General features: G+C 44.5%; 2 protein-coding genes and 2 pseudogenes across 2 annotated transcripts; 1 reads left to right on the forward strand and 3 right to left on the reverse strand.

Moving 5' to 3' along the window:
* Positions 1–962: 962 nt before the first annotated feature.
* On the reverse strand, positions 963–2668 carry LOC133381795 (zinc finger protein 239-like; the record flags this gene model as incomplete). The annotated part of the gene is made up of 1 exon (XM_061621260.1): positions 963–2668. A coding segment is annotated over one exon (732 nt), but the record flags the coding sequence as incomplete, so codon positions are not given.
* LOC133379070 (zinc finger protein 664-like) lies at positions 2595–3160 on the reverse strand (the record flags this gene model as incomplete). Its single annotated transcript, XM_061613680.1, has 1 exon — positions 2595–3160. A coding segment is annotated over one exon (465 nt), but the record flags the coding sequence as incomplete, so codon positions are not given.
* Positions 3082–11840, reverse strand: LOC133381783 (zinc finger protein 208-like; annotated as a pseudogene).
* A 7546-nt stretch (positions 11841–19386) lies between these two features.
* The window catches only part of LOC133381784 (zinc finger protein 850-like), a 42232-nt pseudogene continuing 35523 nt past the window's right edge, over positions 19387–26095 (forward strand).

Raw genomic sequence — 26095 nt, forward strand, 5'->3', positions numbered from 1 at the left:
TACATTTATATCATTGCTCACTTGTAAGGGTTATTTTGTGAGAAATAAGGTTCTAATGGAAATGGAAACTCCACACTCCATACATTTATATGATTTCTCTATTGCAGAGGTGGGGAATCTCCAACCCATGGGCCTGTGAGGCCATTTCCCACAAACCATGCCTACCTGTCAATCAGCTGATGTCCCCTGGCAGTGAAGAGACAACTTATTGGCGATGCAACAGGATTTGATCCCCACTCATTATTAATTAAATTCTGCTCAGTTTCAGAAAGAGGTATACACAGCCAAAGAAAGACGGTTAGATTTAAGCTTCTAACTCCTCTTTGGCATGCACCTTTCACTTTGCAAGCCATATAATTGGCACATTCCAAGTGAAAGGGGGGGAAAACCCTTGAAAAGGTTTTTTTTGACTGTGTGCCAGCTGGCTGTCAGGTATTTGGGAACACTATGAAACAGATTTTAACAGGTATGTGAGGCAACCTGCCTGTCACTCATATGGGAAATGCTTGTGTCATGTGATTGACAGGTAGGTAACCATGCACACCTTTCAAGTCTGGTCTGGGAAGCCGATCCTGATAACAATCTGGCCCATGTTTGATGAAATGTAAAGCTTCCACTTTTGTGGGTTCTTAGATTTGAAGAACCTTTATCACTTGTACTGAACCTCTTTCCACACTTTATGCATTTATATGGTTTCTCTCTCTGTCGATTCTTTGATGTGAAGTAAGGCTTCCCCTATTAGTGCTTTTCTGCTGCAGAAGTTCTTTCCACACTCCATACACCTATATGGTTTCTCTCCTGTGCGAGTTCCTTGTGTTGGTGTTTGCAGATGTTTGCGTGATCAGCGCAGCTTACACTTGAGATTGAGACGGTCAAGAAACTCCAGAGGCAAGAGATAGTTTAAGAGTCCTTTACTTGGACATTAAGGCAAGCACGCTTACAAAGTAGTTTCACTTTCCTCCTAGCAATAAAAAACACTCAGTAACAGAACTCCACAGAAAGCCGCTTCTTCTCACAGAAATCAAACCCCCACAGAACTCAAACCCCCACAGAAAGCTGGCAAAAGCTTCTCCAGCCTTTATCTGACCGGTTGCCTTGGTAGCAGCAGGTGGTTGGCCTTGAGGCCGTGCCAGGCCTCTGCCAAGGCTCTCCAAGGACCTTCAAGAAACTTAACTCATGCTCCAGGCTTTCAGGCTTGATGGAAAATAACCAGAGGTAGTATTGCCTATGGGTCAACACCTTGATGTAAAGCAAGGTGTCCACTGCGATTGAAGCATTTTCCACACTCGATACTCCGATATGGGTTCTCTCCTATGTGCATTCTTTGATGTGAAGTAAGGTTTACCCTGTAACGGAAACTGTTTCCACACTCCAAACATGTGTGTGGTGTCTCCCCCATGTGGATTATTTTGTGTCAGCTAAGGCTTCCACTGCAATTGAAGAAATATCCACACTCCACACATTTATATTTCTCCCGTGTGGGTTCTTTTATGTAAACTAAGGCTTCCATTTTCACTGAAACTCTTTCCACACTCCATTCATATGGTTTCTCCCCTGTATGGGTTCTTTGGTGTGAAGTAAGGTGTCCACTCTGACTGAAACTTTTACCCCACTCCATGCATTGATATGGATTTTCTCCTATATGAATTCTTCAATGTAAAGCAAGACTACTACTCAAAATGAAACTCCTTCCGCACACCATGCATCTATATGCTTTTTCACCTGTGTGGGTTCTTTTATGTACATTTATATATTTTCTATCATACATGTATATGGTTTCTCTCCTGTGTGGGTTCTTTTATGTAAAGTAAGGCTTCTTCTATGACTAAAGCTATTTCCACAATCCATACAGCTATATGCTTTTTCTCCTGTGTGGATTCTTTGATGTACAATAAAGTTTCCCTCATGACTCAAACTCTTTCCACACAGCATGCATTTATATGGTTTCTCCCGTGTGGATTTTTTGATGAGAAGTAAGGTTGTCATTGCGATTGAAACTCTTTCCACACTCAGTGCTTTGGTACTGTTTCTCTCCTGTGTGGGTTGTTTGACGTGAAGTAAGGTTGTGACTTCGACTGAAACTCTTTCCACACTCCACACATCTATATGGTATCTCTCCTGTGTGGGTTCTTTGGTGTGAAGTAAGGCTGTCACTTCGACTGAAACTCTTACCACACTCCATACATCTATATGGTTTCTCCCCTGTGTGGGTTCTTTTATGCAAACTAAGGCTTCCGTGCTGACTGAAACTCTTTCCACATTCCATACATTTATATGGTTTCTTCCGTGTGGATTCTTTGGTGTGAAGTAAGGCTCTCACTTCGACTGAAACTCTTTCCACACTCAGTGCATTGGTACTTTTCCTCTCCTGTGTGGGTTGTTTGATGTGAAGTAAGCTTGTGACTTCGACTGAAACTCTTTCCACACTCCACACATCTATATGGTATCTCTCCTGTGTGGGTTCTTTGGTGTGAAGTAAGGCTGCCACTTTGACAGAAACTCTTACCACACTCCATACATCTATATGGTTTCTCTCCTGTGTGGGTTCTTTGATGCAAACGAAGGCTTCCACTATGACTGAAACTCTTTCCACACTACATACATTTATATGGTTTCTCCCCTGTGTGGATTCTTTGATGTGAAGTAAGGTTCTCACTTCGACTGAAACTCTTTCCACACTCAATGCATTGGTACTTTAGCTCTCCTGTGTGGGTTGTTTGATGTGAAGTAAGCTTGTGACTTGACTGAAACTCTTTCCACACTCCATACATTTATATGGTTTCTTCCCTGTGTGGATTCTTTGGTGTGAAGTAAGGCTCCCACTTCGACTGAAACTCTTTCCACACTGAATACATCCATATGGTTTCTCTCCTGTGTGGGTTCTTTGATGCAAACTAAGGCTTCCACTATGACTGAAACTCTTTCCACACTCCATACATTTATATGGTTTCTCCCCTGAGTGGATTCTTTGGTGTAAAGTAAGACTGTAACTTCGAATGAACCTCTTTCCACACTCCATACATTTATATGGTTTTTCCCCTGTGTGGGTTCTTTGATGTACAATAAAGTTTCCCCTGTGACTGAAACTCTTTCCACACTTAATACATCTATATGGTTTAACTCCTGTGTGGGTTCTTTGATGCAAACTAAGGTTCTCACTTCAACTGAAACTCTTTCCACACTCAGTGCATTGGTACTTTTGCTCTCGTGTGTGGGTTGTTTGATGTGAAGTAAGCTTGTGACTTCGACTGAAACTCTTTCCACACTCCACACATCTATATGGTTTCTCCCCTGTGTGGGTTCTTTGGTGTGAAGTAAGGCTGTCACTTCGACTGAAACTCTTACCACACTCCATACATCTATATGGTTTCTCCCCTGTGTGGTTTCTTTGATGCAAACTAAGGCTTCTGCGCTGACTGAAACTCTTTCCACACTCCATACATTTATATGGTTTCTTCCCTGTGTGGATTCTTTGGTGTGAAGTAAGGCTCCCACTTCGACTGAAACTCTTTCCACACTGAATACATCCATATGGTTTCTCTCCTGTGTGGGTTCTTTGATGCAAATGAAGGCTTCCACTATGACTGAAACTCTTTCCACACTCCATACATTTATATGGTTTCTCCACTGAGTGCATTCTTTGATGTGAAGTAAGGTTCTCACTTCAACTGAAACTCTTTCCACACTCAGTGCATTGGTACTTTTCCTCTCCTGTGTGGGTTGTTTGATGTGAAGTAAGCTTGTGACTTCGACTGAAACTCTTTCCACACTCCACACATCTATATGGTTTCTCCCCTGTGTGGGTTCTTTGGTGTGAAGTAAGGCTGTCACTTCGACTGAAACTCTTTCCACACTCCATACATCTATATGGTTTCTCCCGAGTGGATTCTTTGATGTGAAGTAAGGCTCTCACTTCGACTGAAACTCTTTCCACACTCAGTGCATTGGTACTTTTGCTCTCCTGTGTGGGTTGTTTGATGTGAAGTAAGGTTGTGACTTTGACTGAAACTCTTTCCACACTCCACACATCTATATGGTTTCTCCCCTGTGTGGGTTCTTTGGTGTGAAGTAAGGCTGCCACTTTGACAGAAACTCTTTCCACACTCCATACAACTATATGGTTTCTCTCCTGTGTGGGTTCTTTGATGCAAACAAAGGCTTCCACTATGACTGAAACTCTTTCCACACTACATACATTTATATGGTTTCTCCCCTGTGTGGATTCTTTGATGTGAAGTAAGGTTCTCACTTCGACTGAAACTCTTTCCACACTCAGTGCATTGGTACTTTTGCTCTCGTGTGTGGGTTGTTTGATGTGAAGTAAGCTTGTGACTTCGACTGAAACTCTTTCCACACTCCACACATCTATATGGTTTCTCCCCTGTGTGGGTTCTTTGGTGTGAAGTAAGGCTGTCACTTCGACTGAAACTCTTACCACACTCCATACATCTATATGGTTTCTCCCCTGTGTGGTTTCTTTGATGCAAACTAAGGCTTCTGCGCTGACTGAAACTCTTTCCACACTCCATACATTTATATGGTTTCTTCCCTGTGTGGGTTCTTTGGTGTGAAGTAAGGCTCCCACTTCGACTGAAACTCTTTCCACACTGAATACATCCATATGGTTTCTCTCCTGTGTGGGTTCTTTGATGCAAACTAAGGTTTCCACTATGACTGAAACTCTTTCCACACTCCATACATTTATATGGTTTCTCCCCTGAGTGGATTCTTTGGTGTGAAGTAAGGCTGTCACTTCGACTGAAACTCTTTCCACACTCCATACATTTATATGGTTTTTCCCCTGTGTGGGTTCTTTGATGTACAATAAAGTTTCCCCTGCGACTGAAACTCTTTCCACACTTGATACATCTATATGGTTTAACTCCTGTGTGGGTTCTTTGATGCAAACTAAGGTTCTCACTTCGACTGAAACTCTTTCCACACTCAGTGCATTGGTACTTTTGCTCTCCTGTGTGGGTTGTTTGATGTGAAGTAAGCTTGTGACTTCGACTGAAACTCTTTCCACACTCCACACATCTATATGGTTTCTCCCCTGTGTGGGTTCTTTGGTGTGAAGTAAGGCTGTCACTTCGACTGAAACTCTTTCCACACTCCATACATTTATATGGTTTCTCCCCTGTGTGGTTTCTTTGATGCAAACTAAGGCTTCTGCGCTGACTGAAACTCTTTCCACACTCCATACATTTATATGGTTTCTTCCCTGTGTGGATTCTTTGGTGTGAAGTAAGGCTGTCACTTCGACTGAAACTCTTTCCACACTGAATACATCCATATGGTTTCTCTCCTGTGTGGGTTCTTTGATGCAAACTAAGGCTTCCACTATGACTGAAACTCTTTCCACACTCCATACATTTATATGGTTTCTTCCCTGTGTGGATTCTTTGGTGTGAAGTAAGGCTCCCACTTCGACTGAAACTCTTTCCACACTGAATACATCCATGTGGTTTCTCTCCTGTGTGGGTTCTTTGATGCAAACTAAGGCTTCCACTATGACTGAAACTCTTTCCACACTCCATACATTTATATGGTTTCTCCCCTGAGTGGATTCTTTGGTGTGAAGAAAGACTGTAACTTCGAATGAACCTCTTTCCACACTCCATACATTTATATGGTTTTTCCCCTGTGTGGGTTCTTTGATGTACAATAAAGTTTCCCCTGTGGCTGAAACTCTTTCCACACTTAATACATCTATATGGTTTAACTCCTGTGTGGGTTCTTTGATGCAAACTAAGATGTCCAGTTTGACTGAAACTCTTTCCACACTCAGTGCATTGGTACTGTTTCTCTCCTGTGTGGGTTTTTTGATGTGACATAAGGTTGTGACTTCGACTGAAACTCTTTCCACACTCCACACATCTATATGGTTTCTCCCCTGTGTGGGTTCTTTGGTGTGAAGTAAGGCTGTCACTTCGACTGAAACTCTTACCACACTCCATACATCTATATGGTTTCTCCCCTGAGTGGATTCTTTGGTGTGAAGAAAGACTGTAACTTCGAATGAACCTCTTTCCACACTCCATACATTTATATGGTTTCTCCCCTGTGTGGTTTCTTTGATGTACAATAAAGTTTCCCCTGTGACTGAAACTCTTTCCACACTTAATACATCTATATGGTTTAACTCCTGTGTGGGTTCTTTGATGCAAACTAAGGTGTCCAGTTTGACTGAAACTCTTTCCACACTCAGTGCATTGGTACTGTTTCTCTCCTGTGTGGGTTTTTTGATGTGACATAAGGTTGTGACTTCGGCTGAAACTCTTTCCACACTCCATACATCTATATGGTTTCTCTCCTGTGTGGGTCCTTTCACATGTAGAAATGCTCTCACTGTTACTGAAGCCCTTCCCACACTCCATGCATTCATATGGTTTTTCTCCTGCATGGGGTCTTTGATGTAAAATAAAGCTTCCACTCTGACTGAAACTATTTCCACACTCCATGCCTTGACATGGCTTCTTCCTTATGTGTGTTCCGCACTGTTTATTTAATGTTGGTTTACTTTTGAATATTTCTCCCTGTATTGGAAAATTTCCCTTTCTTTTGCCTTTGTAAACTTCCCAAGAGTTATTGGACATCAGCCCCCTGCAAAATACAGAATTTCTTCAGTTGGCTTCCCTCATGATTTTTGGTCCCTTTCAGCAACCAGATGTCTCTTTTCCCACTTCAAGGTTGCTTGTTTCTGATGACACCACAGATGGCTCCCTATAATTCTCTTTGTTCTGCCCTGCACCTGTTTGGAGAAAGAGAAAATAAATTCCTCTTAGGAATTCAAGGCAAAGACTAATTATCTGAGCAGGAATGAACCCCACACACCTGCTTTCAGTAGTGTAGTGTTAAATTTAGAAGTGCAGGACCCCTTCATGATAGTCACACAGTGCCCCCTCCTATCCCTTACAGCCATGTTCCCTTGTAATATTATGCAACCTTCTAAGATTATTTCATGTATTGAATTTATATCCTGCAGTTCCCCCCAAATGAGCCCAGGGTGGCAATACAATACCATTGTATTTTATTCAGTAAAAATAAGCTTTCAGTCTCATCCATTGATAAGTGCGTTGTTTAGAGCCAGTGTGGTGTAGTGGCTAGAGTGTTGGGCTACAACCTGGGAGACCAGGGTTCAAATCCCCTCACCACCATGAAGTTCACTAGGTGACCTTGGGCCAGTCACTGCCTCTTAGCCTCAGAGGAAGGCAATGGTAAACCACCTCTGAATACTGCTTACCATGAAAACCCTATTCATAGGGTCACCATATATCCGGATCGACTTGAAGGCAGTCCATTTCATTTTCATTTTGGACAACAGGAATACCTGGGGTCCTAAAGAGCTGCTGTTTCCCCCTTCCCTGTACAAGCTACTGGCTTATGTCTCCTTGTAATCTGCATTTAAGATCAGGTACACCTTATAAATTATTTTCTGTAGATTCTACTACTCAGTAAGTGTGGATGGATATTTAAAAAATCCCATGGTATACATGCCTACTCAGAGAAGCATGTATGTTTAATGGGACTTAATCCTAGGTAAGTGGGTAAAAGATTATAGCCTAGGATTTCTTGTGAGGAAGGGGCAGAGGGTTCATGGTGAGAGGGCCTCTTGTACGCACCAACCTGGGAATAAGCACCCTTGAATGCCATCGGGACTAATGCATGCATCTAAACACACAATAATCATGCCAGATTGGTTGAAGCCTGCAGGTGTACTAAGCGGGGTGGAGAAAAAATCATGTCCCTTCCTTTATAAAGATGCATAGGAAGGATGCCTATGATACAAGCACTAAGTCCCCCTTTCAACCATTGTACATCTCCCTCTATACCTTCACAACAAGCCTGTGAGGTAAAAAATCATTTTTGATCAAAAAAGAAAAAGAGAAAAGAGAGGTAGTTATTACGATGTACTAGTCAATAACCATAACGAATGAATCAGTCTTGATTTCCAACTATTTAAATCTTCAGTTTATCCCAGTATGAGCATCTGAACATAATCACTGTCAGCCCCTTCCATCTGAAATGCAATGCCTAAGATTACCAGCCTAAGATCAGCAGGAAGACCTTCAGTAACTCAACTCCACCTCCCCAGACACACACCAGCTCTATGGATCTCCACACACACACACACACCTCCCCAAACTTATTTTTCTCTCTCTTTCCCTCCCTAACTCCTGGCTTTGGGCTGGAACAAAACCACACATCCCCTCTTTTTTGGCTTTTTTTTTTAAAGGAGAGTTAGCAATACACTTTCTATTTCTCTGCTCCAAAAATAAGGTACCAATCTGAGAAAGTTTCTAGTTACTGCTTTAGAGTGGATGTCTCTCTCTCTCTCTCTGTCTTGGGATTTCATTTGCACTGTCAGAGTTTTCTGATGATCTTCCTACAGTTGTTATTAAGATACACACTTACCTGGTAGTAAAACCCATTGAACACAGTGGGACTTACTGCTGAGTGAGCATGCATGGGAATGGGCTGCAAGGCTGCAATCCAAGGCACATTTACTTAGGAGTAAGTCCCCATTGAACAAAAGCTTTCTCACACACAACACTACTTGAACACACACACCCTTCAGAAAATTTTCTCCCTGGGGCAAAGGAAAGGAGGTACTCGCTGGCAGTGAACAGCATCTTCAGCATGCAGCGACCCATATACTGCCCCATAGTTCCTTTCACAACCATTTTTAAAAGCAAGCCCCCGGCATTTCCCCAAACCTTGCGGCTGGCTGGCAGTCTGAGTTTGCAGCGATCAAAAGAAAGTAAGCACTTGGGCTTGGCTGTCCACCCTCCTCTATGTAAACTTCTATGTCTCAGGTCCTCATGACTCTCTCTTCCCCGCAACAATGGTGGGAGCCAATCAGTGTACAAGGGGATCCATGCTGACTGTTTATTGGCTGTAGTGACTGCTCACCTCACTGGATTCAAGGCCCGTCTCTCCCAAGGCTACCAGGAAAGGACTTAGCTTTTAACATGCATGCTCAGCACTTGAAAATTGCACAACTTGATTGGCTGTAGAGACAGAGGGGGCCAGGAGGGGACCTCCTCCAAAAAAAGGAATGCAACTGTGTCCCAAGGTGTCCCCTTGAGAATACACACCTGCCTCCTTCTTTGCCTTCATCATTTCCAAAGTTCTCCACTTTCCTCTTTCTGTGCATTGCTGAAACCTTTTGATTACTGTGTGAAGGCAACAACCCAAATTCCTCTGATCCTGTAATCTCAGATTACCAACTGAAAAGCAGAAAAACAGGAGAACTGCAACAAGGCTCATGAATGAAGACAGAGACCCATGTTGGGAAGGTTAATTTCTTAGGCAAGGACCTCACACCTGAGATGAATTGCTGGGACTGAGGAGCCCCCTCTGAGGCCAGGGCTTGAACAGAGATACCTGTGTTTAGATGGCAACGTGAGGAGCCTCTGACCCCAGATGGGGAACCTGGAGCACTTGGTCGCAGAGGACAGCACCAATGTGGCGGGCATAATTGACACCTGGTGGGATGGAGAGAATCAGTGGTGCAGCGTTATCTCTGGATGCAAACTCTGTGGGAAAGAAGAGGAAGGATGTCCTGGAGGTGGTGTTGCTCTGTACGTGAAAGAGGGCAGAGCCACAGGCTAGACATCCCCAGAGAGGTAGACTTCTCACGAGAATTGTTGTTGGTGATGATACCTGGCTCCAAGAGTGATCAGGAACTTCTGCTGGTTCAGAACACTGCAGCCCGGCAGTGGACAAGGGCCAGTTCTGGGCAGACTGCATCTCTCACATTACAACAGCTGCACTGCCTGCCTCCCAAGGTGTGTCTGGGCATGATTCAAGGGCCGGTTGTGACGCAGAAAAGGCTAACCGGCTTGGGACCAGGTCACTGGAAGGACTGACTTCTCATGAGTCTTGAGGTCTTCCACATAGGCCCTCCTCTCCATCCTGCCAATCTCTGACACATGTTTGGTGGTGGTGGTGGTGGTGCATAGCCCCGCCTCTGAAGCAAGTGGGAGGAGCCATCCCACTCCTGGACAACTTCCACCTCTGAAGGAGACCTCACCCTTGCCTTGCAAAGCCATTAAACCCGAGAAGGAGAAGACCTCCCCTCCCTTATCTGGGCTAGCCTGACCTCATACAAAGGGGAGAGGATCCAGAGCATGTCACAAGTGTCTTCCCCTGCATGTGAGGGTAACAATGGGGAGGGAGAAATATGCCAGGATACATATTTCCAGTGCTACTTCCTCGCAGGAGAACTATGGCCCGCTACTTCTCTTGGTGGGCTTGATCTAGAACAGCTCAAGAGAGTTTGGCCCAACATCTCCCCACCTCACCAACTTCTTTCACTCTTAACCTTGGGAGGTCCCCCCCTCCTTAAAATCTCTGTATTCTGGAAGGTCAGCTGCACAAGGAGAACTAGGGGAAGGATTCTGGGGGTTCCACATTTCCTGGTCCTCCCCCAGGGCAGCCAACTCCAAAGGGAATTTAGCACATGAACAGTTTGGAACAGATGCTATAACGTTGGGAATCCAGTGAGCATTCATTCATTCATTACATTTATATACCCCCCCCCCATAGCCGAAGCTCTCTAGGCAGTTTACAAAAATTGAAAACATTAAAACAAGCATTACAATTTAAAACCATACCAAATTTAAAACCATAAAGCGCAGATAAACAAGTTAAAAAGACCTGGAGTCTGAGCTCAACACATGTTAAAATGCCTGGGAGAGGGTTGGGCTGGCAGACGTTTTAGGGATATGCAATTTAGGGCTTAGAGATATACATGCTTTCTTGATACATGCCGGTTATTTTTATTTGCCAATTTAATACTGTTCTTTCCCATACGAGTATAGAACTGAAATAGAAGACCGCAGTATGTATTTCATTTATATGCACCTTTTATTCTGTTATTTCAGTCCTCGCTGAGTTTATGTGTTTGTAATGATCATCCCTCTGTTTTGATTTAAATAGATCACATTTGCATTTATTTTTGGCCTGACTCTGCTCCTTCTCCGATTATCACCATAAGCTGAAGGGAGCGAAATTTAGGGAGGAGGATTGTATTTAAAATTGTTGCAACCCGTCCTGGGACCACAGGGAGATAGGGAAGAAAAAAATTAAAATAACCCTCTTTTTTTCATTCACTCTTTTTCTTTTCATTGTCTGATGTATATTATTCTTTAGCATTTTGCTGCTTTTATTCTTTAACACTGAATAAAATTTGAAACTGTAACAGACCTTGTGGTGAAGGGTGGGTACGAAATCTTATAAATATTAAATAGAGAAGAGTCCAGCCAAACTCTCAATAGGTCAGCTGGAGAAGCCCCTTCCGAGAAGGGGGCTTTTGTGGTTCATTCCAGCCTCTGCCTGGAGGCTTGCAGCAATTTACGCCCCCCACCTACCGACCCCCTCACCCAAATAAGGCTGCTTTTTCTCCACCACCACCAGCCCCCCAGACTACGCAAAGCTCAGAGAGGGGAGGGCGGAAAGACAATTGGAGAGCGGCTGGTGGATTCTTGGTGAGGGGGAATCCCTTCCTTCCTGGGGGGGGGAGTTTTTTTCTTCCCGACCCAGACAAGCAGGGCTGTGTCCCCTCCCCATCACCAAGCTGGCCTGCCCCCCACCCTTCCCATGGGTCTGGGGGGGTTGATCTCTACAGGGGAGAGAGATTTAAGCAGGATTGTGCAATGCAAACTTGGCAGCTCGACTGCATGGATTCCCAGAGAGGAGTTTGGGAGGGGCCTCTTCCTCCCCCCCCAAAAAAAATTACCCCCCCTTACCTCTTTGTCCGCTCCAGGCACCAGCCTCCCCTTTGCCCGGGGATCTGACCACGCGGGTTTCCCCTTCCTGGAGGGTCTCAACTGCCAGAACTCCGCCCCTCGGAATACCTCCCGCCCCTCGAGAAAGCCCCTTCCTCTTCCCCCCCCCCGATAATTTCTTTATGCTCCCGTCATTGCACCGCGGAACCTGTTCTGAAGACACTTCAGGTTCCTTTTCGAAGGCAGAGAGCCATAGAGCTATAGCTGTAGAGCACACCTCAAGCATGCCCCGCTTGCATTCCTGCACGTGTCGAAACCGGAGGAGGAGCCTCCTGTTCATCTCCTCGGGTTCAGTGACAGAGGAGTCCCGTCCTTCCTCGGAGCTACTACGAGGCTGTGTGCAATTGCCCTGGCTCCTCTTTTTCTGCTTTCTAAACCTAAACTCTCAAGGCAGACCCTGAAGGAAAACAAACGCCCCTGCCGGTGGCCTGTTTGCAGCAGAGGGAAATTGAATCGGAGGTTTCTTAAAATATCCCCTTGATGCTTCAGCTGCACTTCACGACAGAGGTGTATAAAATTATGCAGGGCATGAAGTAAGCGGACAGAGGTAAGTTTTTCTCCCTCTCTCATGGCTGTTGGATACTCTGTTAATGGAGAAAGACAAATAATTGGGTGTTAGAACAAATTAAACCAGAACTACCGTTAGATGCTAAAATGATGAAACTAAGGTTAATCATACTTTGGACACATCATGAGAAGACATGATTCATTAGAAAAGATGATAATGCTGGGGAAAACAGAAAAAGAGGAAGGCCAAACAAGAGATGGATTGATTCCATAAAGGAAGCCACAGACCTGAACTTACAAGATCTGAACAGGGTGGTTTACAACAGATGCAATTGGAGGTCGCTGATTCATAGGGTCGCCATACATTGTATTCAACTTGAAGGCAAGAACATGACTATTGGGAGTAAAGCACCAAGACATGTTACAAGCTACCTGAACCAGGGAGGGGGAGAGAGAAAGGCAATCTATTCCCTCTGCTGATTCTTCCTCTAGTGTTGCATTTGCAGGCTTTGCTCCTCCCCTGCCTCCCTTCTCTTCCTTTGTTCTCAGTAAGTAATGGCTCCCTGAGTGCAGGCTTCATGGTCATCTCATAATGTATTACCTCTTTATACTAATAAACCTTACATTTGTGTGTTCTTTCAACTACCAGACTTAACAGACCTGCTATTTCTGCACTCTAAACGAAGCTGGATTTTGGACTATTTGGGACAGAGAAAATAATGTCCTTCCCACAGTGCAGAGTTAAACTATGTTTTCCTTATATTTCGCACAGACCACCTGCATGAAGCTTGAAGACCAAGCGTGCGCTTACGTCCATTCAGAATCCAGGTGACAGGATTGGTAAAAAGGAAGTTGAAAGGCAATGCCAAGAAGGTCAAATCAAGGCCAGTTCCAGGTGTCTGGGGGCCCTTGGGCATAATAATAATAATAATGATAATAATATTAATAATAATAATAATTTTATTTTTAGGCCGCCTATCTGGCCGAATGAACGGCCACTCTAGGCGGCGTACATAATTAAAAATACAACATATAATACAGTTTTAACATATAAAACAATTATAATCCACCAACCTACATCTATACACTGTAAACTAAAATTATCCAGGAGACTTGTATGCCCACTGAAACAACCAAGTTTTCAATCCTTGGCGGAAACCTACCAGGGAGGGGGCATGGCGAAGGTCATATGGCAGAGAGTTCCAGAGGGTGGGGGCCACAACTGAGAATGCCCTCTCTCTGGTCTGCACCAGCCTAGCTGTCTTAACTGGTGGGACCGAGAGAAGGTCTTGTGAGGCAGATCTCGTCAGGCGGCATATTTGGTGATGCTGGAGGCGCTCCTTTAGATAAACTGGACCGACACCATATAGAGCTTTAAAGGTTAACACCAACACCTTGAATTGGGCTCGGTATACAACTGGTAGCCAGTGCAGATCTTCCAGCACTGGGGTGATATGATCCCGCCGGCGGCTGTTTTTAATCAGCTGTGCCGCCGCATTCTGTACCACTTGTAATTTCCGGACCGTCTTCAAGGGTAGCCCCACGTAGAACGCATTACAGTAGTCTAAGCAAGAGGAGACCAGGGCATGCACCACCCGTGGGAGCAGATGGACCGGAAGGTAGGGTCACAGCCTCTGTATCAGACGTAATTGATACCAAGCTGCCCAGCTCACCGCTGACACCTGAGCCTCCATGGACAGCTGGGAGTCAAGAATGACCCCGAGACTGCGAACCTGGTCCTTCAGGGGCAATCTAACCCCATTCAGCGTCAGGTCAATATCTCCTATCCTTCTCTTATCTCCCACAAGCAGTACCTCGGTCTTGTCAGGGTTCAGTTTCAGCCTGTTTCCTCCCATCCATTCACTTACAGACTCCAGGCACTTGGAAATAGTCTCCACAGCCAACTCCGGTGAGAACTTAAATGAGAGATAGAGCTGAGTGTCATCCGCATATTGGTGACACTGCAACCCAAATCTGCTGATGATAGCTCATAGGGCATCAGTGGGCCCCTTAGCCCCTAAGAGAAGTTACCTTTGCCATCTGCAAGTCGATAATTCCAAGAAATGGCACGTCAGCTCAAAAGGATGTCCCATTGACTTCAATTGGACATACTCCCAGGTTAAGGGTGTCATCATTGGTGATCACTCGTGGCTGAGTAAGATTGTCTTCCAAGATAAGGTATTTAACAATCGGTTCATAAGTGACTGTGGACGCAAATTCTGGATCCACACAGCCTACACGATTGCAAATTAAGTGATATCTCTGAGTTAAATTGGCTTCCTTTGTCATCAGGAGGTTGACATAGACAATATTTGTCATAAGAATGTAATAATAGTATTATTATAGTAAGACAGTCTTACCTAAGGGCAATTGGCCATTTACACTGAACTGATGAAATGGAAATGGACTGGCTTCCAAGCTGCTCCCAACTTATGACGACCCTCTGAATAGGGTTTTCATGCTAAGCGGTATTCAGAGGTGGTTGACCATTGAGCTTCATGGCTGTGTGGGGATTTGAACCCTGGTCTCCCAGGTCATAGTTCAACACTTTAACCACTACACTGGCTCTCATCCATTGAATTGACAGTGCTACGGACACTGTTCATACCCAAGACCAGTGGTGTGCTGGAGCCGGCTCGCATGGACTCGCGAGAGTCGATTGCTAAAGTTTCAAGAATTTTGCAAGCCATTTGTTAACAGAGGGAGCAGGGGAAGTCTTCTGCTACTCTGATTGGTGAACAAAAGACATGTGCCAGAAGCATGGGCTTCTGGGCAGAGCGTACAAAAGTTACTTCTTTGAACTGCAACTCCCATCAGCCCAATCCAGTGGCCATGCTGGCTGGGGCTGATGGGAGTTGTAGTTAGGGTTGCCATATTGCCCAGTTAGCCGGGTTTTACCTGGATTCTTAGCATGCCACACAGCGCCAGTTTAGCCCCTTAGGTGGCCCAGATTCTCAACTTTAATTTTTTTAAAAAATAAGTTTCTAGGTGGTCCGGTTCTCGAGATATACATAAAAACGTCAGCCACCCCCACAACTGTTAAATCTTTTTTAAAAACAAATCTGTCCTGTATAGCACTTCGTAGCTCAGTCTAACCCCGCCCATTCAGGACTGCAGCCAATCAGTGTGAAGCCAGTTTGGTTGACCTGGGCAGTGTCTAGAAAACCTCATTGCAATGCCAGAAAATGGTGGTTTCCCCCCCTCCGTTTATCTGAAAATCTCATAAATTGGGTAAGTATATACATTTCAGTTTTTTCCCCTCTTGTGTGCAGGAGTCAGATCCTGGGCAGTGTTTTCAAAACCTTCCCAATACTTGCTTTTGTGGGGGTAAAAGCATGCTAATCTCATATGCCCAGAGTAAATCCCATTGAATTCAATAGGACTTACTTTTGAGTAGACATGGTTATGAATGTGCTGTAAATTAATGGGACTTTTGAGTGAATGTAAAAAAGAATTGTGTTTGTGTTCTAACTCTTTCTGGTCCTCTCCAGTCCTATTTTAAAGCAAGTAGGCAGGTATTACAGTTTTTATTCTGTAGGAAACTAATACTGATTTTTTTTAACTAATACTGATTTTTCTGCAATGACCAACTGGTTTGACAATAAACTATTATATGGGCTGTATGTATTTATACATCTGCAGTGTGTGTGTGTGTATGGAGTCTTTCCAACAACCCTGTGAGGTAGGGTTGGGAAACCAAGGCAACTCACAATAAGAAATAAATCCCTTTAAAATCCAATAACCATAAAGGAAGAATAAACAGTTGCAAAACAGCCTAAAGAGGCATGATTCTGAATTTTAGGTTGGGTGAATGAAGTTTATTTATTTATTATTTGATTTATATCCCACCCTTCCTCCCAGTAGGAGCCCAGGGTGGCAAACAAAAGCACTAACAGCACTTTAAAACATCATAAAAAACAGACTTTAAAATATATTAAAACATCTTTGAAAATATTTTTTAAAAGCTTTAAAAAAATCTTTTTTTAAAAAAGAAAAGGCTTAAAAATATATTAAAAAACAATTCCAACACAGACTCAGACTGGGATAAGGTCTCAACTTAAAAGAACAAGTTGAAAGAACAAGTTCCTTATCACTTGAGGCTGTAGTTCTTTGCACACTTCCCAGTTTGAGTAAGTCCCATTGAATACATTGGGACTTGCTTCTGAGTAAACAAACATCGGATTGCACTATAAATATATTTACAGATTGTGTAATTCATAAACATATTTGAGAGTCATGTTTATATAAATATTTTTTCATACTGTGTCCCAATAAGTATTGGATTTCAGACTATGGTTGTAGATGATTTTTTTCTCTACATTTTAAGTGTGCCCTTCTTCCTGGGGGTGGTCATGGTTCTCCATTGTTTTCATCCTGAGGGGAGGATAGACTGAGAGATGGTGAGTAGCACATTTAAAGTCTCTTCACCTCCCCCCCCTTTTTATTTGTCTTTATTTTATATTTCTCCAATATCTTCCCCTGGCTGTTTTTATGTATTTTAAATATGTTTAGATTAAATCAATAGGAAATCCTAATTGTGAACCTCCCTAAAAGCAATTTACCTATCCTCATGTTTTGGCAAAGTGATGGTGTGAAGGCCTGCTGGTAGAACAAGAGACCATGTTTGAGGCATGTTATAAGGTGTCTGAGGACTTTGTCACACATTACTTTTTGAGACCTGTAGATTCATGTTGGAAAGAACACGTGCACGTATTGAATGGTGGCTTGGGTGCTGTTTTTTCAGTCTACGCTGCATGCGTAGGGAAGGTGATACGTCATCTGGCAGCTAGCTTCATAACGTGAGAATGAAAAACATTTGGATCACCATTCACTTGTTTACTTTTCTCACTATTGAGACCACTTCATATATTACTTTTTCATACATAGAAATTTAATATTTGTATAGGAAAAAGTTTATTTTGTAAAATGTGAAGGACAGTGGCTGCCCAGTCAGTATAACCACTGTACAAGATCTACTCAGCCACTGTAATTACCTTTTTGTTTTGAGTGCCCTGTTGCCTGGGTCTTGGTTCAGGTGTGTATCCAACTTTGATGTGCTTATGGAAGGGGTGTGCAAGTAGTGCCCCCCCAAGTGTGGAGGCTTGGACAAACATTGTGTTATGGAAAACCAAAGTCTGTGTGAAAGTACATATTTGGGAATGCCATCAGTGTAATCCTAAACACACTTAATAAATAATATCGAACTTGCACGTCACAAAATATTTTACAGTCATGTCCATAAGCACAAGAAGGGTAGTCGCCCAGGGGATCTCAGTCCCTCTGCTGTTTTGGGAGCAGGGTCCCTATGTCTCCAAGCATCCTACAGTCAGCATGAAAAGGGAGTGTGTTAGTCACTGAGAAGAGTCTTCTAATATGTTTCCTTGCCTTTCCTGCTGATTGGAGCCAATCAGAGTGAAAGGAGGTGAGTCAGCCACTGAGAAGACTCTTCTCAGTTGCTAACACTCTCCATTTACATGCTGATTGGCTCCTAGAGATGTTTGTTGTTGAGAGAATGCATTAACAAAGATCTCATTCTTAATCCAGGAGTAAAAAAGGGTATATGTGGCTGCAACTATCATGAAGGGACTCTGCACTTCTGAATTTTCTACTAAACAACTGATAAATAGCTATGTAACTTTGTGTCTGGAGACTTATTATTAAGAATCACTTTCCATAACTGTAAGGAGGTATGTCCACACGCATGCATCCCAGGCACCTAAATGAGGGGAGAGTGCAGCATAGGGACATAAGCAGATGTCTTATACTAGGGGTTCGCAAACTTTTCTTTTACATAGACCACTTGAAAATTGCTGAGGGTCCGAAAGTATCTGAAAATTTACTATGGGCATATGCAAGATAATTAACTCCCATTAGTGATAAGAGCAAGAATTTATAATTATTATTTTAATTAAAATAAGAGGCTTATCAGTACTTTGAAGAGGACATCGTTTTTTGTTATCTACACAATCAAAGACTTTGCTGTAATCTGTAAAGCACAGGGTGATTTTCTTCTGAAATACCTTGGTCCATTCATCCATCATCCAGTGTATGCATGCAATATGACCTCTGGTGCCTCTCCCCTTTCTAAATCCAGCTTGGATTTTTTTTTCAGAGAGCCGGTTGTTAAATATTTACCAGCACACCACTGCCCAAGACTCACATCTCATGCCTTGTGCTGGGCACCACCTACAATTCAGTCCAGGGTCACTGCCCCTCTGGTCAGTTTCCTGACCAACGGTTCTAGGGTGGTGGTTCTCAAACTGTGCTTTCCACAGGGCACTTGAAAATTGCTGGTCATCTGGGAGACCAGTCTGTGTTTTTTCTGCCTCTTGTAGCAATTGTAATGTGCTCTCCGTGAGGCTGATTGCTTTTTAATTGTCTTTAATTGTGGTCTGCACAAATATTGGCCTTCCCATCCCCTCAGGAGTTGGGCTGGTCTGCTGGAACCTTCTTAGAGAAGCCAGCCCACCCTGCAGGGTACGTACTGAGCCTGCTCCAGCAGCTGGTTGCAGAACGAGACGGGGAGGGGACAAGTCCAACACAATGCCAGCAAACAGAGGCAGGCCGGATTTCCTCTCCTTTTGGACCATGCTGGTAGCAACAACTGAAGCCTGGGTTGCGGAAACCAGGTCAGGCAGTGGGTGGAGCTCGCTTGCATGGAGAAGTTCCGACGGGGGGGGGAGGAGGAAGCATCTTCCTCCTCACCCCTCCAACTTTTGCAACGTTTAATTCCGATTCCCGTTCCTGTCGTCTCCCAGCAGGAATAACGAGTGGTGGAAGGGGGCAATTCTACAACGGAGCAGAGAGATATAGGGCAGGGGGTTAAAGTAGCGCCGTCGGTCCGGTTCGCATTGGAACACAGGAGTCCCTAAACTACGGCTCCAGCACTGGAGGCACTGCTCTACTGCCGTAGCTCTAAGGGTCCCGGCTTTCGAAAAGGAACCTGAAGTGTCGCAATTGGGAGGGAGAGAAGAGGGATGTCCTAGAGAGGCAGGAGAGTTTTTTTTTTAAAAAAAAAACTGGGGGAGGGGCTTCAGGGAACCCTTTTGTATTGCAGGGCGGGAAATCGGCCCGGTGAGATTCCTTGTGCAAAGGAGGCAGGACGGTGGCCAGAGAGGACAAAGAGGTAAAGATGTAAAAGTGGGGGTGATGAGACGGGAGGGGACAGGAGGACAAAGACCCCCCCCCACCAAAAAAGGTTCCCCTCCCCTTTCAGAACCCATTGACGTGGTCTGGGTCCATGCACCCCACCTGAAAAAACTGCTGCATGATGACACAAGCCTCCTTGAACTCTCCCCCCCCCAGCAGAGATGAACCCCTCCCCTCAGAAAAATTCATGGGAATGTGCCGCGGGGGGCGGGGTTGCAGGGCGCCTTTCTGCGGTGGGGGGAGGAGAACGAGCTCTCCAAAAAGGCGGAAACAGGAGCCCATTAAAGGAATCCAGGTTTCTTTGCCTGCAACCCCCCACGCCCATTTGCAGGGCTAGAATTGGAGCGTCTTCCTGCCCTCCCCTCTCTGATCTCCCTCCAGTCTCTAGGGGAGGGGTGGGATGGGGTTGCTCGGTCCAGAGGAAAAAACCTTTGGCTGCGGGAGGGGGGGGGACGAGGGAGAGATAGATGTGCTGTTTCCCTGCTGGAGGGGCTGCCCATTGGATTTTTGTATACCTGCAAAAAAAAAAAAAAGCGGTCTGGTCAGTCCCCCCCCCCCCGCTAGGCCAGGAAAACGGGGGTGATGGTGGCTGTCTTGAAGCTGAGCAGGCGCCCCCCTCTGCCAAAAGCCTCAAGGCAGAGGCTGAAGGGAATGAAGTCAGTGCCCCCCTCCTGTTCTCCTTTGCTGGGCTTGCAGCTCTTCAGATCTCTTGAGAGTTTGACGGGACTCTCTGTCCTGTGGGGAAGAAGGGGGGGTTGGAAAGTAGGTCTCCAAACTTCACTCCTTCCTAGAGCAAGGAATGAGGCCATTTTTTGAAAACAAAATTGAAATATTTATTTATATCCAAACAGAGAGATGATTGTTTTAAGAACACATAAACTCAGCAGTAACTGTTTATCACTAATTATCACTGATTCATTTATATCCTGCTTATACCGAAAAATGACGGAACGGCACTTGAATGGAAAAGAACAGATAAAATTGGCAAATGAAAATAATTCACTAAACAACCACTGACAAAGCATGTATATTGCTATTAGGCATGACCTAAAAATGAGATTGGCTGTATACTGTAGCCAATGCGGATTTTTCACATTCCGCAATGTTAAATTGAAAATACACCCCATGCCATTCTGATGCTTCCTTTAGCTCATTTCAAAACAAAACCTTACAAAACTTATAGTCCTGGACTCAGAAACACTTGCTTGACAACCCTCTAAATGTTCATGGCCATATATAAAACACAGAGAGAATCGAGATTTCAAAGTGTAAAAAAAGAGAGAGAAAAAAAACAGACCCCTTTTGGATTTTTTCTGTTAGAGTTCTCACAATTTGTTGAAATTAATTAAAAATCACCCATATTCACAGAGTATCTGTAATTACTGACCTTGCCCCATACTCTGACCTTCATCTTCTGCAGTTTACAAGTAAAAAAAAACACGTCTAGCTGATTTTTAATTAATTTAAGAAATTTCACATTAAAGTCAATGATAAGCCTGGGCATGCTCAGTAAGAACCAATGTTCTAAAAGCCAGACTCATAGCTGCTTGACTAATGAGGGGGCCACACCCTCGGCAGACCTTTATTTCACTTTAGACCATCATGGCTTCCCCCAAAGAATCCTGAGAAGTGTAGTTTGCGAAGGGTGCTGAGAAAAGGCTCCTATTCCCCTGACAGAGCTCTAGTGGCCAGAGTGGTTGAACAGTCAGCCACTCTGACTGAAGCTCTGTGAGGGGAACATGGCGTCTCCTAGCAACGCTCAGCACCCTTCACTAGCTACACTTCCCAGGATTCTTTGGGAGAAGCCATGACTGTCTAAAGTGAAATAAAGGTCTGGTGTGGATGTGGCCAGGGACAGCTTTGGTTTAAATTGGGTGGGAGAAGACATGTGCCTGCTGTAGAATAAAAAGTTGGGGGAAATGCTGAAAAGCAATGATACTGTCCACAATGTTTTCCTTTTGGAAAGGAAAGGGGCTTCCTCTCTGCCCAGTGCCCACCGACAAAATCTCCTCCCCTTCCCCCTCCTTCCCCTTCCTGCCCTCCTCCTTCCTTCCCTCCCCCCCCCACAGATCAGTTTTACCTATACTAAGCATGATTGCACTGAGGTAAATCCCACTGAACTCAGAAAGCATGCAAATGATCAAACCTGCCCTCCTTTTCTCCTCCCTGCCATCACTTCCTCTTGCCCCTCCTTCCAATCCCCTCTCCCATTTAATCACATTAATATCACTCGCTCAGACCTTGCATTATAGCTTGTTATTGCTTTTGCTACATCACTTCTCACTATTAGAGCAACCCCATTTCTTCTTAATTTATCATTTCCTGCATAAAATATTTTGTAGTTGCCAGATTGAAAATGTCCCGTTCCCGTCCATTTTATTTCGCTCACGCCAAGTATTGTAATGTTGATACGTTCCATTTCTTGCTTGACAATTTCTAACTTTCCCTGGTTCATACTTCTCACATTCCATATTCCTATTATGTGCATCGTACAACTCTGGACTCTCCTTTCGCATCTGTGTGCATCAGCCTCTGGGCTTCCTTTCGGCTTTGACCCAGCTATGTCATTAGTCACAGTGCTACTCGTACTTGTCCTTTGTTCTTCCCCAGTAGCTCGGTGAGTGCCTTCTCTCTGGGGTCTCATCTTCCAGCACTATCTTGTGTTGCATTTTGGATACTCTGTTCATAGGGTTTTTGTGGTAAGAGGTATTTAGAGGTGGTTTACCATTGCCTTCCTCTGAGTCTGGATGCATCTTAATCTGGTGTCTCAGCTTTGACCATTCCACCTTGGGTGCCCCTACTAGGAGTCTAGCATCTAGACTCCTGCCGGCATTGCTCTCAGCTTCTTCAACACTCTCAGACCCCCTCACCACATTAAAGTATGCATGCTAGAGTGGGCTCCTCCCTTCTATCTCCTTCCTCATGCCCCTTCCCTCGCCCTTCCTTCACTCCTCCTTCTGCCTCCCATTCCCCTTTCCCATCCCCCTCCTTCCCTCTTCTCTCCCCTCCCCATCCTCCTCCTCCATGGTCAGTTTTACCTATCCTAAGCATGATAGCAGTGGAGTAAATCCCACTGAACTCAATAAGCATGCAAATGATGAATACATTCTCAGAAAACTTGCCCAGGATCCCATTTCTTACCTCCTGGATTAAAAAGCAGAGAAATTCACTAACAGGCAAAAATCCTTGCAGTTAAAGAATGTACCTACAGCCAACTTTAAAAAGCAGGGAAATTGGGCAGCTATAGTGAATGCACCAGGGGAGCAGGAGAGCTGACCTTGTCTCTGAGATATTGTACTGCCCTACAAATCTGTCAAAATGCAAATACAATTTGGGCTGGTCTTTCACAGTCCAATCCACTTCCTGTGTAGCTGGGAAGAATTTGGTAATGTGCTCTGGGGCCATCAAGTCCAGGTCCCTCCTCAGTGCAGCAATCCTACTTAAAGCATCCCCGACAGGTGGCTGTCCAGCTGCCTCTTGAATGCCTCCAGTGTTGGAGAGCCCACCACCTCCCCCAGTCATTGGTTCCATTGTCGTACCACTCTAACAGTTAGGAGATTTTCCTGATGTCCAGTCAAAATCTGGCTTCCTGCAACTTGAGCCCATTATTCTGTGTCCTGCACTCTGGAACGATTGAGAAGAGATCCTGGCCCTCCTCTGTGTGACAACCTTTCATGTCCTTGAAGAGTGCTATCACATCTCCCCTCAGTCTTCTCTTCTCCAGGCTAAACATGCCCAGTTCTTTCAGTCTCTCCTCATATGGCTTTGTTTCTGATCATCTTTGTTGTCCTCCTCTGACCCATTCCAGTTTGTCTGCTTCTTTCTTAACATGTGGTCTCCAGAAATAGATGAAGTACTCAAGATGAAGCCTAACCAGTGCCTAACAGAGGGGAACCAATACTTCACGCAATTTGGAAGTTATACTTCTGTTAATGCAGCCTAAAGTAGCATTTGCCTTTTATGCAGCCACATCACATTGTTGGCTCATATTCAGCTTGTGATCAACAACAATCCCAAGATCCTTCTCGCATGTAGTATTGCTGAGCCAAGTATCCCCCATCGTATGACTCTGGATTTGGTTTCTTTTCCTAGGTGTAGAACTTTGCACTTATCCCTGTTAAATTTCATTCTGTTCGATTCAGCCCAATGCTCCAGTCTATCAAGATCCCTTTTAATTTTGTTTCTGTCTTCCAAGGTATTAGCTATCCCTCCCAATTTTGTACCATCTGCAGTTTGAGAAGGAACCATCGATAAGCACTCTTTGAGAACAGTGCTGTAGCAAACTGTGGATCTACCTGATAGTTGTTGCATCCAGCCCACATTTAATTAGTTTGCTAATCAGAATGTCATGGGGCACTTTGTCAAAAGCTTTGCTGAAGTCAAGATATATTATGTCCACAGCATTACCACAGTCTACCAGAGAGGGTACCCGATCAAAAAATGGGATAAGATTAGTCTGGCAGGATTTGTTCTTGATAAATCCATGTTGGCTTCTAGTAATCCCTGCATTGTTTTCAAGCTGCTTACAGGCTGACAGATTTTCCCAGGGATGGATGTCAGGCTGACTGGTCTGTAGTTCCCAGGTTCCTCCTTTTTGCCCTTTTTGAAGTTTGGGACAACTTTAGCCCTCCTCCTGTTATCCAGCATTTCGCCCATCCTCCACGATTTCACAAAGATAATATAAGTGACTGAAAGGGGCCTGAATATCTCCCTCAATGGCAGAAATGATTTTTCTGTCTGGAGTACGAGAACCTTTCAAGTACATGATAGGTTGTCACATAGAGGTTCTATGAGTGATTCTATGAGTGAAAGATGGAACTTTTTGGGTGACGTGAGCCCCTTTATGTCCACATGTTGGATTGATGGAGAGCTCCACTGAAGTCCTGATCTTGACTGGCTGGAACTTGAGCCTTGCTGAGGCAGATTATAAATACAACAACCATTGCCCTTCTTGGCTTATTCAAGCTTGCCAAGGGGGTTTGACTGAGTGGATCCAGAATGCAGTCAATGCATTGTTGCAGGAGGGAGTGGTTCCAGCCGCCCTGAAAGAGGTGGTGATCTGACCACTCCTGAAGAAGGCTGTGTGGACACGTTGGTCTGCGACAATTATTGACCAGTCACAAATGCCCCCTTCTTAGGGAAGGTGATTGAGAGGGTTGTGGTGCAGCAATTGCAAGTACTCTTGGATGAAACTGATTATCTTGACCCATTTCAGTCTGCGTTCAGGCCTGGTTATGGGACTGAATCAGCGTTGGTCACCCTGATGGATGACCTTTATCAGGCGAAGGACAAGGGGAGTGCGACTCTTACTTGATCTCTCAGTGGCTTTTCATATCATTGACCATGTTATCCTTCTAGGCCGACTTGGTGAGATCGGTATTAAGGCACTGTTTTAGAGTGGTTCTGATCTTATTTCCAAGCTTGTTTTCAGAGAACAGCATTGGGTGATTGTCTTTCAGTCCCCTGGAAGTTGTTATGTGGGGTGCCACAGGGTACCATCTTGTCCCCCATGCTGTTTAACATCTATATGAAGCCCTTGGGAGCAGTCATCAGGAGCTTTGGGGTGAGGTGTCAGCAGTATGCTGATGATACCCAGCTCTATTTCTCCATAACTTCTGAATCGGGAGAAGCCGTGCAAGCCCTTGACCGCTGCCTGGACTCTGGTGGGCTGGATGAGGGCCAATAAACTGAGTCTGAATCCTAGCAAGATGGAGGTGCTGTGGGTTGGTGGTTCCTGAGTTTGGATAATTGGTCAGTTGTCTGCTTTGGACAGGGTCGTACTCCCTCTGAAAGAGCAGGTCCATAGCCTGGGGGTGCTCCTGGATCCATCTTTGTCGCTACAGGCCCAAGTGACCTCAGTGGCTAGGAGTGCCTTTTACCAGCTTTGGCTGGTAAGACAGCTGCAACCGTTTCTGGACCAGGATAGTCCGACCACAGTTGTCCATGCACTGGTAACCTCCAGGCTGGATTACTGTAATGCGCTCTATGTGGGGCTGCCCTTGAGGTTGGTCTGGAAGCTACAGCTGGTGCAAAATGTGGCAGCAAGACTGCTCACTGGGGCAGGGTATCGCCAACATGTCACCACACTGCTGAAAGAATTGCACTGGCTGCACATTTGCTATCAGGCGAAGTTCAAGGTTCTCATTTTGGTATACAAAGCCCTATACAGCTTGGGGCCAGGATACCTGAAAGACCATCTCATCCCTTATATACCCAGTCGATCACCATTCTGTGCAGGTGAGGGCCTCCTGCAGATACCATCTTATTAGGAGGTCCGTTCTGCACAACGTAGGAAACGGATGTTTAGTGTGGTGGCCCCTACCTTGTGGAATTCCATTTCCTTAAATATTAGACAGGCAACATCTGTGTTGGAATTGCTATTTAATATGTTTTTAACCCTTTTTTTAAAAAAATGTTTTAAATCTTTTTTTAAAGTTGTTTTAAAAGATGTTTTATTTTAATGTACTTTAAAGTTTGTTTTTATGATGTTTTAAAATGTTTTTAGTACTTGTGTTTGCTGCCCTGGGCTCCTACAGGGAGGATGGATGGATATTTATTCATTTTTATTTATTATTTATTTTTATTTTTTATTTATTTTTTTATTTAATTACATTTCTAGACCGCCCTATAGCAGAAAGCTCTCAGGG

Source organism: Rhineura floridana, chromosome 3, assembly GCF_030035675.1.
Source record: "Rhineura floridana isolate rRhiFlo1 chromosome 3, rRhiFlo1.hap2, whole genome shotgun sequence".
NCBI classification, from domain to species: Eukaryota; Metazoa; Chordata; class Lepidosauria; order Squamata; family Rhineuridae; genus Rhineura; species Rhineura floridana.